Source organism: Pleurodeles waltl, chromosome 5, assembly GCF_031143425.1.
Source record: "Pleurodeles waltl isolate 20211129_DDA chromosome 5, aPleWal1.hap1.20221129, whole genome shotgun sequence".
Lineage (NCBI taxonomy): Eukaryota > Metazoa > Chordata > Amphibia > Caudata > Salamandridae > Pleurodeles > Pleurodeles waltl.
The window spans coordinates 1,141,447,843-1,141,460,240 of NC_090444.1; the positions used below are offsets into that span (position 1 = coordinate 1,141,447,843).

The 12,398-nt window shown below is 44.2% G+C and overlaps 1 protein-coding gene across 1 annotated transcript in view; it reads left to right on the forward strand.

Moving 5' to 3' along the window:
• The window catches only part of LOC138296325 (G-protein coupled receptor family C group 6 member A-like), a 302,127-nt gene that overhangs the window by 233,770 nt on the left and 55,959 nt on the right, over positions 1-12,398 (forward strand). Inside the window, exon 4 of the mRNA XM_069235364.1 lies at positions 7,182-7,388. Coding sequence (XP_069091465.1) covers positions 7,182-7,388 — 207 coding nt within the window. The remainder of the gene's footprint in view (positions 1-7,181; positions 7,389-12,398) is intronic.

The following is a 12,398-nucleotide window of genomic DNA, read 5'->3' on the forward strand; positions in this document are numbered from 1 at the left end:
TGGTTTTGGGACTCTGTGCACTTTACCACTGCTAACCAGTGCTAAGGTGCTTGTCCTCACTCCCTAAAACATGGTAATATTGCCTCACACCGGATTGGAATACTTAATTTACTTATAAGTCTCTAGTACCATAAACCCAAGGAAGGTAAATTACAGTGCTACTAGTGGGTCTCTAGCACTTATTGTACCACCCACTTAAGTAGCAGCTTAAAAAATGTCTCAGGCATGCCATTGCGGCCTGTATGCAGTTTTAAACTGACAACTCAACATGGCAAAATAACCCATTTACGTAGCCTAAAACTCCCTTTTTAATATATATGTCACCCCTTGGGTTGGCCCTAAATAGCCCTTAGAGTAGGGTGCATTCTATTTTGACATGCATTTTAAAGATTTACATGTCCTGGTAGGGAAAAAACCCTAAAATTAATGTTTCACTACTGTGAGGCCTACCTCTCCCATAGGACAACATTGGGTTACTTTATTACATGTATCAATTGAAAACCTTTGTTTAGGAGCAGGTAGACATACCATGGTTGGTGTCTGAGGAATTGAAGTGTAACATCCTCTAAATTGTAAAGTAGGATTTTAAATCACAAATCTGAAAATTCAAATTTTAGAAAGTTGGCTTTTTTATCTTTACCATTTGGTTCCTTAAGAGCCTTTTTCCTGGGTCACATGACTAGGTTTAGTTAGCAGTTGGCAATTGTATATTCCTCCCAGACTGCCTGTGTGTTGGCAGGATGGGCCATCTAAGGCAGGATGAGGGGTGGAACTGGGCACAGCCTCACTTGCACTTTGAAGACTTTGCTTTAGCGCACACAAAAAGAACTTCACACTTGCCTATTGTGCCTGCAGACAGACTGGGACTGGGATAGAGAAATTCCAGACATTTCCTGGGGAAAAATCTCCAAAAGTTACTTCAACTTCAAAGGGGGCACGAAGTATAAAAATAGGACTCTCAGTCCCACTCTTCATTTTACTTCTGGACCTGCAGAAGGATTTCCAGAGGACTGCCCTGCTGCTTGTGCCTGGCTATGTACTTCGTAGGATTGCCATAGTGCTCAAGGAGGACTGCTTTTCTACCTGAAACTGCCCTGTGCTCTCAGAGAACTGCTCTGCTGCTGGAGACCAGACAGCGTAACTTCAAAGGCTAGTTGGCTGCCCTTCTGATCAAAGTCTCAGCAACAGAAAAGGCTCCAACAATTTTGGCCTGCATCTGGACCCAGCTGAGTGAGTTCTGACCCTCAAAAGGGTGCTCCTCCAGTCCTGAGCCACAGATAGTGGTGCTACAGGTACCTAGATAGCTCAAATCCAAATATTAGAACTTAGAAAATATTCAGCCCAAAAGTTCTCTCAGAACTGAGATGAGACAGGGACCTACCTGCTAGCTGATCCGCCCAACGTGCATTATGGGTCGGCTAATCTACATTCCTCTGCTTCTTCTGCACAGTAGTAAATGCTGTTCAGCTGCTTCTCGCAGAAGGGATATCCGGCCTTGTGGAGCCCCATTTGCACCGCCCTGCAGCTTTGTTTCACTGGGGATTTTTGACTTCATGAAAACAGACTAAGGGGGTGATTCTGACCCCGGCGGTCAGAGACCGCCGGGGCCAGGGTCGGCGGGAGCACCGCCGACAGGCCGGCGGTGCCCCGCAGGGCATTCTGACCGCGGCGGTTCGGCCGCGGTCAGATGCGGAAAACCGGCGGTCTCCCGCCGGTTTTCCGCTGCCCTTGTGAATCCTCCATGGTGGCGGAGAACGCTCCGCCGCCATGGGGATTCTGACACCCCCTACCGCCATCCTGTTCCTGGCGGGAGAGGATGGCGGTAGGGGGTGCCGCGGGGCCCCTGGGGGCCCCAATTTGTATTTCAGTGTCTGCTATGCAGACACTGAAATACGCGACGGGTGCCACTGCACCCGTCGCACCTTCCCACTCCGCCGGCTCAATTCTGAGCCGGCGTCCTCGTGGGAAGGATGATTTGCCCTGGGCTGGCGGGCGGCCTTTTGGCGGTCGCCCGCCAGCCCAGGGCAAATCCCAAAATACCCTCAGCGGTCTTTCGACCGCGGAGCGGTATTTTGGTGGGGGAAGTCTGGCGGGCGGCCTCCGCCGCCCGCCAGACTTAGAATGACCCCCTAAGTCCAAACATAGAAACCTTCACCTTGACTTCTTCTAGCAGCTCCCTGGCGATGGCACCTCATCCTCTGAACTGCTGGCTGTCCTGCCATGCTGAAATTTTCATTCTCAGGCATTTTTCTTGAAATATTCTTTTAAGTTCAAAGGTAATTGGAGACCGGGCCCAATCCAATTAATGTGTCTAACCCACTCTCCATTGCAGTCTGCCATAACTTTTGACTTTTCCCTAGTCTTGCTTGACTAGATGTCCATGCTGGCACTTTGATGTCTTAGGCGCTAGTTTTCAGTTAAAACTATAACAAATCATAACCCTGGTTCTACTGATTCGATTTTTGTCATTTTAGCATCAGATGGTTAAGAAAATTGTACTTTATTTTTCTGAATTGGTGTCGGATTTTATTTGAATGTGTTTTCACTGTATTACTGTTATAAGTGCTGCGTGAATATTTCAAACATTGCCTCCAAGTTGCGCCTGACTGTTTTTGTGCCAAGCTACCAGAGGGTTAACCACAGATTAACTTAGTGTTTTTTTGTGGTTCACACTAACAGGGATTGTGGCTGCTGTTTGAGAAGGACTCACACCTTCCTCAAATAGCAACCCAATTTCTCACACAGGGCATAATGTGAATTAGGAAAATGTTGTCACAGATCAATTACAGATAGCACTGTCAAACTGCAGTTATAGCTAGCACTTATAAAACTGTGTATAGTTGAACTTTGACCCTATTTTTGAAGCATAGATCTAGCATGATATGCACATGGCACTCAAATAATATGAGCACGGCATGCTTGGGTCAATGGAGGTCCAATTACAATGTGTGTTTCCGTATGATAAATAACAATGTGATGGAAAGAGGTGTACATGGGATAAGCTATCCCCAAAAGCAGTCACATGGAATGCCTTTAGCTGCCAAGTGACCCTAGAATGCAGCAGGAATTATTTTGCAGCAATATTCATATTTGTGCACACTTGTGGCCAGGTTTTACAAAAAAGTGGCACAGTGCAGCACAGCAAGTCACTTTGCTGCATTGTACTGCATCACTTAGAAAGGGAAGAAGGGCACCGTATTTAAGGAATATGGGACATTACTGACCTTCCCTCTTGTGCTGGCACACAATGGGCTGCCTAGCGCCAACGGAGGCACTCTTTCACCATGGTGTAAGGGTATCTGAGTTGCATGCAGCATTGTTGTTTTGCAGGAAAGGCCACCTTCTTGTACAAAAACAATGCTAAGAGGTGTTTTTCTTTTCTATGTATGTAGCACACATAGAAAGAGGAAAATACTAGGAGGAATAAAGCTATTTCTCCTTCTTGCGCCTCACATGGGGAAGTGTACGTTTTAGCACATACTGAGGTTTACAAGGTCTTGTAAATCTGGGGTTGTGTCTAAATCCATGGGTTTTGCATGGGAACACCCACCACAATGGTCATGGAATGCCTCCCTTGCGGAGAGTAAGTCTACACAGCGATTTGCGCTGCCTTACTTACTCCGTATCAATGAGGCCATTCAAAGCCATGCAAAGAGGCTTTGTGTGGCTTCATAGATGAGTTCAAGATCTGCGCTGATGTTGCATCACAAAAAGTGATGCAATGGTGACACAAGGGGTTCATAAATATGCCCCCTACATGGCCATATAAAGGAAAGTGAACAACATGTATATTACAAAATCTATAGATAATGTCAATGCTGCTAGGGGCCATTAGTTCACAGTAGATTTTGACTAATTAACTTGTACTCCCCTGGCTAGTGACACTGTGTACTGTGTACTGTGGTCTTCATGGCAGTTGTGGAACAAATGCATTGATAGTTTTCACAGAGCAGAAGCAGTAATGGAAGGGTTCATGTGTAAGAGGTCATTATGACTTCATTACTCATGGAACACACCACAAACTTGTGCCTAGTCACCAATTTCTGTAGGTGTATTCACCATGTCAGCCCATTTTGTACATATTTTCACCAGACAGTTTGATATTCAAAGGCACAGCTTCTAATTCTGATGAGGGAACATTGTTGTTTTTGTTTCTGCCCGCATCAGAATCTTATCTCTGACAAGACCTATATAATCATGTGTATGTACTTAAAACCATGGAAGCATTTTTTTCTATTTCTGATTTTGTATTGATGTTTTACTACATCATGATCAGTTCAATGCTAGTCCATCTGAATGTATGTTGATTTCTGTATTGTATGTTTGTATGTTAGTTACACAGCTTTACCACCCGCACTGAGTTGGAGAAGCTTTACATTTTAATTACTCAGATTTGAGAATGTTCATGCGGATTTACAAAATGAAAGGCGGCTTTTCCATCTGCAGCATGTCTGCAGGCGTTAGAATCATAATTAAATGCATTGTACAGTTGAATGTGGCTTTTACATATTCAGGCCCAGATTTACCAAGATTTGATACACGCAGATCAACGAGCAAAGCTGCTTTTAACTGGAGAAAGCAGATCTGCACCATATCTACAAAGAATGATGAATTTGAGGTGTCTCCCTTTGATGGTTCTCTTAAAGCAGCCATGCACCAACACAGGCACCCTTGATCCTTTGTGCAAGGGTGTTTGCTTTGTAGTCAGAATAGTTGCAGAATGCAGCACACATGCAGAAAGGAAAAAAAAACCAAGGAGAATTAAAAATATTTTATCTTGTTACTTCATCCTCAGGGAGATGCAGGCTTATGGCTCAAATCCATGGCTACAATCTTTTGTAGATATGGATTTAGGTCAAAATCCATGGGTGTATGTACAGGACCTCCTGTGCACCACCCATGGGAGGCCCCAGTGCTTAATTTATAAATAAAAAGGTGCCGGTGCTCAAAGCTCTCATCTTAAACATGCAGTTGCTGCAATTAAAAGTGCCAGCACATAATACTGAGGCAGCATAATCCTGAAGCCACCTCGGGCCTCCAGTCCATTTATAGCCACTCTCTGCCCCTTCAGCTCCCTCTGTCAGCTTCCTGCTTTTCCCCTTTCTGACGCTTTTTCGTTGTTCTCTTTCTCCGTCTTTCCCACGTGTCTTTTGCTCGCAGCAAATGCTTGAGACAGAAAACTAAGCACCGGCCCTCAGAAATAAGTGCTGGTGCTCCGCACCGGAAACAACAAGCACAAATTAAGCACTGGGAGGCCCCCTTTACACAAAGTAACACAAGGTGAAGCATTTCATTTTAATAATAAGCCAACCAAATCACAATTTGAGTTGGTTTGTAAATACCAACCTGGATTTTTTGCTAAGACTGTTTAAAAAAATGTAACATAAACCTGACCCAAAATACTTGTAAATCCGACCAACATAGGCAGTAGAATAGTTTGGTAGTTGTACAATAAAAATATATGATGTATGTTTGCACCCGTACACTTTAGAAGGTGAGTCTTAAAGGCTCATTACGTGTTTGGCGATTGGACAAGCCAACTACCAAACTCGCGGGGATGAGTCAGCAGTCAACTCGGCTGCCTCACTCCAGGTCATATTATGATGTTCCCACCGGACTGATCGGTGGGCACATCATATTACAACTTTCCCGCCAGTCAGTGGGAACAGTGGTATTGTATTGGTCTTGACTCCCTTAAGGGAGCCAAGGCCAGTACCATAGCACACCAGCATCCATGAAATGTGCACTGTCTGCAAAAGGTGGTGGGCAGGTGGGGACCTTGAACGGCCCTGGGGCCCCCTGAGGCTGCCTGCACTATGTTTCTGCCAGCCTTTTCATGGCGGGTCCCAGTCATGAAGAGGCTGGTGGAAACTGGACTTGTGATCAGCGTGGAAGTACGGAACTCAATGCCACTGTGACTAACTCCGACTGCCGTCAGCCAGTCAGGTACCATGTTCCTGGTGGGCACGGTGGTCCCCGGAAGGTCCAACCACCAGGTTTGTAATGTGGAGGTCGGACACAGTTTTCAAAAAGTTGCAGACCTCCCAACTCACATGGTGCCACTGTGTGTCACACGATTTTGGCACCCTTCACACGGTTACCCACTGAGGAGTCGAAATCACACTGTGGCAGGAAACCACTGCACAAAGTTGCTTTCCTGTTTGTTTTCGGAGGCTGTAAGCAGCCATGTCCATTAAGGGTTGTGAAAACATCCAGGGCCTGGGCGATTGCCGCAGTGACCCTTTGTTTTTTTGGGGAGTGGGGGTGGGGGAGTTGGTGGAGGTTTTTCTTGGGGGGTGTGGGAAGGTTGTTGGAGGGCAGAGAGCCTCTAGCTAGCTCACGGCTTGAGGCCCCACTCCCCTTGTACGGTTAAATTTCTTTAGACTTTGTCAGCTATGAAGTTAGTTTAATAAAACAAACAGCAGAGTATATTTATTATATATATTATATGGGAAGGGCTATTAATGTCCTAAAGAACAGTGTTCCGTGCATTTACTATTATTGCACACAACACAGTGCAGCAAGCAAACTTGCTGTGCTCTGTTGCATGAAAGGGAGAGAGAAGAAATGCTCAATATTTATAAAGATATGGAGCTTTTCTTCTCTCTCTTTGTGCTGGTGCACTGTATGCTGCCTAGTGCCTACACAAGCCAATGCAGGCCAACGTAAATACTACTTTGTAGAGTGCCTTTGTTATGGGCACTTCCTACTCAAAACAATTCTTAGAGGCTTACTCCTCTTGTAATGTGTGCTGCAGAATTCAGCAGACATGGAAAGAGGAAAAAACAAGGAGAAATAAAGATACTTCTTGTAACCCCTCTGTCAGGTAGGTACGTATTTTGGTGCAAACAAAGTGTTTGCTTCAACATATATGGGTGGATGCATGAAAATGTCCGTGCTCTACCCATATAACAACACCTACCTGACACAAAATAATGCAAGGCAGCACTATGCACAGCGTTATGTTACTTTTTATTTATTAAACCACCTAAAGCCATGCAAAGTGACTTTGTGTGGCTTAGTTAAGGCCAAAAATAATTTTACATTGGCGCAGTGCCACAAAAGTGACACAAAATGATGATTCTGGGCCATTTAATTTTGCTAATTTGATTAATTTATTGATGCTAGTAAGTGAGTTGAATATCATTACCAGTGACCACTGTTTTGTGCTTTCTTTATAGCTTCTTAAACAACTAAAAGAAATGCAATTTTCTGTGAATGCTGGCTCATTTTCATTTGACAATCTCGGATTCATCAATGGTTACGATCTAATAGCCTGGAAGATGATCAATGGCGCAATAAAATTTCAAACTATTGGAGACTATGACATAGCGCTCACTCAAATTACCATCAATGAATCACTATTGCCCTGGCAATCAAAAGATAAGGTAGGTGCTAGTGTGTCATGATTTCTGCCTGTTTTCTGTACCTCATTTTCCAAACAGTTAGGGCCAGATGTACTAAAAAAGTGGTTTGCGATTTCTTAATAGCAAATTTGTGCGATTCGCTATTAGGAAAGTGCAAACTGCGATGTGCTACAGTGGCTCAGACACTGTTTGCAGTTCCCAAATGGGTTGCAAGGGACCTGCCTCTTTAATATTCAAAAGGCAGGTGTCAATTTGTGGTCCATTTGGGAATGGCCACAATCACATTGATGGTGGCCTACTGGGGTCAGCAGACCACCATGTCTGTGATTGCTTTGTGAATAGAGCACTTTTTTTTGTAATAGAGCCCGTTTTCCTTAAAGGAAAATGGGATGCATTACAATAAGAAAAATGAAAAGTTTCCTTTAAATTTTTTTAAGAGTAGACAGTGGTGCTTGGGACCACTGCCTGCTTTTAAAAAATGCTGACACCCCATTCACAAAGGAGAAGGGGTCCATTAGGGACTCCTTCCCGTTTGCGAATGGGTACCACCTCCTTCACGAGTCAGTTAAGTATGAATATTTTAATCCCAAAACATTTATACATAGCAGTGTGATTCGGTATTAGAAAGGGACGCCCTAAATACGACCCGTCCTAATACCGAATAGCAAAAGTAAAATGCAATTTGATAACAAGTTACAGAGTTTCATTATGCATTTTGTACATGGAAAATATCATTTTTCCTGTTGGAAACAGCCTGATGGCCATTTGCTACCAGAAAAATGCTTTGTACATCTGGCCCTAAAAGTCTACCTTAGCAATTTTTTAATTATGCATTCATATTTTTAAGTTAGAGATTCAGTAGCAGGGTAAGTATCCAAGATGTAGGATTATTAATTTGATGTAAACACCTTTGTCTTTCTAAGTTTTCACACTTTCAACAACTAGTAGTATGATGTCTTATATAAATATTTGAAGCAATGTTATAGGACGTATCTTCCATTTTATTTTTGTGTTGCTTCTTCATTTTTTGCTGACAGAAGGGAACACAGATGGCTGGAGATGGTGCCTTTTCAATTTTTAATGCATGTGTTCAAATCGTGCACATATGTGCTGTAGGACTTTGTGTACCCTCAGTAGGTGTGTCTTCAGAAGTATACTCAAGAAATCAATGAGAGGTTTAGGGGCAAATTTAAACTCTGTTTGTACTGAATTAGCGTAATTTTTTTTTAACTATAATTCGGTGCAAAACTAACTCCATATTTACACTTTGGTTCTAGACCCCTCTAGTGCCAAATTAATGGAGTTAAAGTCATTTTTTGGACGTGGAAACCTACCTTGCCTTAATGAGATGCAAGGTAGGTGTTCCCGTGCAAAAAATTACTCTATGGCCTTAACGCAATATTTATTCTCCCGTACAAAAATGGTGCATGGGAGGGAGAAGGGGTCAAAAAATGGTGCAAAGCTTGCTTTGCCCCATTTTCTAACACCTGGGTCATGGTAGGCATTAGGGGACCTGTGGGCTTATTTCCATGGTGAAACACCATGGAATAGGCCACAGGTGCCCTCCCTAGGCCCCAGGGACACCCCCACCCACACCAGAGGGAGCGGAAGATGGGTGGCCCTATCCAAGGTAAGTACTGGTAGTCATTTTATTTTATTTTTTAAAGTGCCATAGGGGGCCCTGAAATGGGCCCCCATTCATGACACTCGGTGCAATGGCCATGCACAGGGGACCCTGGTCCCCTGTGCTGGCCATTGGGGTGGTGGGCATGGTATGGATGGTTTTGCATCAGAAAATTACTGTAGGTAGGTTAGAGTCAATTTTTCTTTTTTTACTCTAACCTGCCTAACGTCATTTTTTGATGCAAAACCCCCTTGTTCCATACTGCCAGCCCCACCCAACTAACGTCATTTTTGTTTACACTAGCCTACCCTTTGCACCGGCTTGCACCATTCCATAAATATGGTGCCCGACTGGGGCACAGAAATGGTGCAAGCCAGTGCTAAACGCTTTGGTGTAAAACTGTGTTAGTGCAGTTTTGCACCAAAAAGTATAAATCAGGGCCTTAATGTCAAATGCATGATGGGCTTACATAGAGCATCTTGGATATTTCATCCCATCAAAACTTAGCATATGCTTTTGTTAATTCCTTTTGGTCTTTATAGCTAAGTGTTCAAGGCAGCCTTAGATGTCTCCCTCCTAGCGCTCCTGTAGCTACATAGCAAAAAGCATAAAAGGTCAGGACTCCTCAGGTAGCTGTCGGTCCATGTTCAGCAAACAGGAGTTTATTGATCTGCATGCAGGATGTGTTAAGATTTTCTTTGGCGTAGCTTGATGTTCTTTCACTGGCAAAGCATTCAAATTAGTCTGCTTAAAACATTTCAGTGGGTTATATTTGAGGACTCCCTCTCCCACCTAGTGCTATACATGGCTCAATATCCATTTACAATCAATATGTTGGACCTCTTTTTTTTTTTTGTTGCTGTTTTATATAGCGCAATTGTGGCACAAAGGTATTGAAATGTTTTATGTGAGCACCAATCACCAGTTACTTCTTTGTGAGCTACACTTTTGCTCCACCACAACATGCTGGCAATAATTGTGGCTTATATCTGAAAGTCTACTCTCTTGGTCCTTGTAGCCATATTTGGCTGGCCCTGTAGAAAGTGCATGAATGAATGACTCAACACCAACTTAAGAGTAATCATGAGAAAACTGTTGGGGGCATATTTATACTCTGTTTGCGCCGAATGTGTGTAAAAAATTTTGACGCACAATCGGCGCAAACCCTGCTCCATATTTATACTTTGACGTCCGACCCTGTGGGTGTCAAAATTCCACCATGTGCGTCATTTTTTGGAAGGGGGAACCAGCTGTGCGTTAATTATATTTAACGTTCCCTTCCAAAAAATGACTTTAAGGCCTGTGCCCCATATTTATACTCTGACGTCATTTTGACACACAGGAGGGGGTGGGCCTTAAAATACGACGCACAGCCTGATGGGCGCCGTTTTTTAGCGCCTGGGTCAGGGCAGGCGTTAAGGGACCTGTGGGCTTGGAAGGAGCCCAGAGGTGCCCCCCCCTGCCCCCAGGGACACCCCCTGCCACCCTTGCCCACCCCAGGAGGACACCCAAGGATGGAGGGACCCATCCCAGGGAAGTAATGGTAAGTTTGGGTAAGTATTTTTTTCCGATTTTTTTGGTGGCATAGGGGGGCCTGATTTGGGCCCCCCTACATGCCACTATGCCCAATGAACATGCCCAGGGGACATAAGTCCCCTGGGCATGGCCATTGGGCAAGGGGGCATGACTCCTGTCTTTGCTAAAACAGGAGTCATTTCAATGGAGGTTGGGCATAAAAAAAAATTGCGCAAATCCGGTTTGAGGCCTGAATTTTGCCTCAGACCTGACTTGCCCCATTTTTTGACGCACAACCCCCATTTTCCCATATGCCGGCGCTGCCTGGTGGGAGTAAATTTTTTGGACGCACACCAGTCCGCAGCGCCGGCTAACGTCATTCCATAAATAAGGCGCCCGCATGGCGCGTTGGAATGGCGTTAGCCGGCGGTAAAATTTTTGACGCACAACTGCGTTGGCGCAGTTGTGCGTCAAAAAGTATAAATATGGGCCTTGATACTTAGGGTCAGATTAATGGAATGTGGTGATGTACCTAGTGCAGCACCACTTTCCCTGCACCCCTTAACACACCCCTACCGCCACCATGTGTGCACCGTATTTAAAATACGGCACACCAGGGCACGGGGTAGGGGGCAATATAGTCATTTATAATGCTTAGTGATATTATATAGGCCCGCCTCCTACCCATGCACCGTTTTTTTCACTGGGGCATAAATATGGCACTACAGGCATAGAGTCATTTTTTGGACAGGAATGCCTACCTTGCATCACATTGACGCAAGGTGTGTTCACGCATCCAAAAATGACGATAACTCCTATATTTTAACGCTAGACGGGTCTAGCGTCAAAATATAAATATGGGGTTAAGTTTGTGCCATTTTTCCATTTTTGTTGCGTAAAAAAATGACGTGCAAACAGAGTAAATATGTCCCCTGGTCCTTATCTCATTTATTCCACCCAGGTTTTGCTAATTTCACTCAGGCCACCATTCCTACAGGGAGGACTGACCTTCAGGCAGGCTTACTACTTGGGTGAAAAACTCATTGCTTTGCTTAGCCACTGAGATCGAGTTGGGCTCACCCGATGTTTTATGTGTTATCCTGCAGTTTACTGCCAATGCAACTTTATAAGTTTACAATTTTTATCCCAGGCCTGGGGGGTAGCAGTTTTGAATCATCAGTCATAGATATTTTGGACTTCCGTATGGCAGCGCTTAATGTTGATGCTTATAAAATTGTAACCTGTGATTTTAACTGCACATTTGTGCATTGATCATTTATAGTGAGGATCTTGCTGACGATAAGGATAAGGTCTGGTCATTCCCCGGGCTGACTCTTCCCCTATCAAGAAATGATCAGCTGTTGTAGTTCAGTTAAATGCATTTATATTGAACCAAGGCCTCAGAGCACGTAACTGGAGGGCATTTTCTGACAAAGAGGGGAGGCATACTTTCAACCGCTCGCAACACACTACTTTAATTGATTATTTTTTATTGGACAACTGTCTCTGATCCAAATTGGTTGACGTGTTTGCTGTTCCTCTGCAAGACAGAGGCCACAACGCATTAGATCTAACACAAATTTAATTGGGAACCGTCCTGTCCAATACTGGCCCTGAACCCTTTAATAGGAGGCTCAAACCTACTAAAAATAGGGCAGATTAAAATGAAGTTCAGTTGTGGAATTCCTAGCAGCACCGAGGGAGTTCACAATACATTGGCTGTCATGTTCGAGGCTGTGCAGTCTATGGCAGCATCTTCAGATACGTTGGCAGCTCTAGAGACCATGAGTTTAATCCTCAATGCTATGTTTGCATCCCTAAGGAACATCTTTTTTGTGGAGTCCCATGCACTTGCAAAGAGAAAATTACAGGCATCATGGTTTAACACGTTT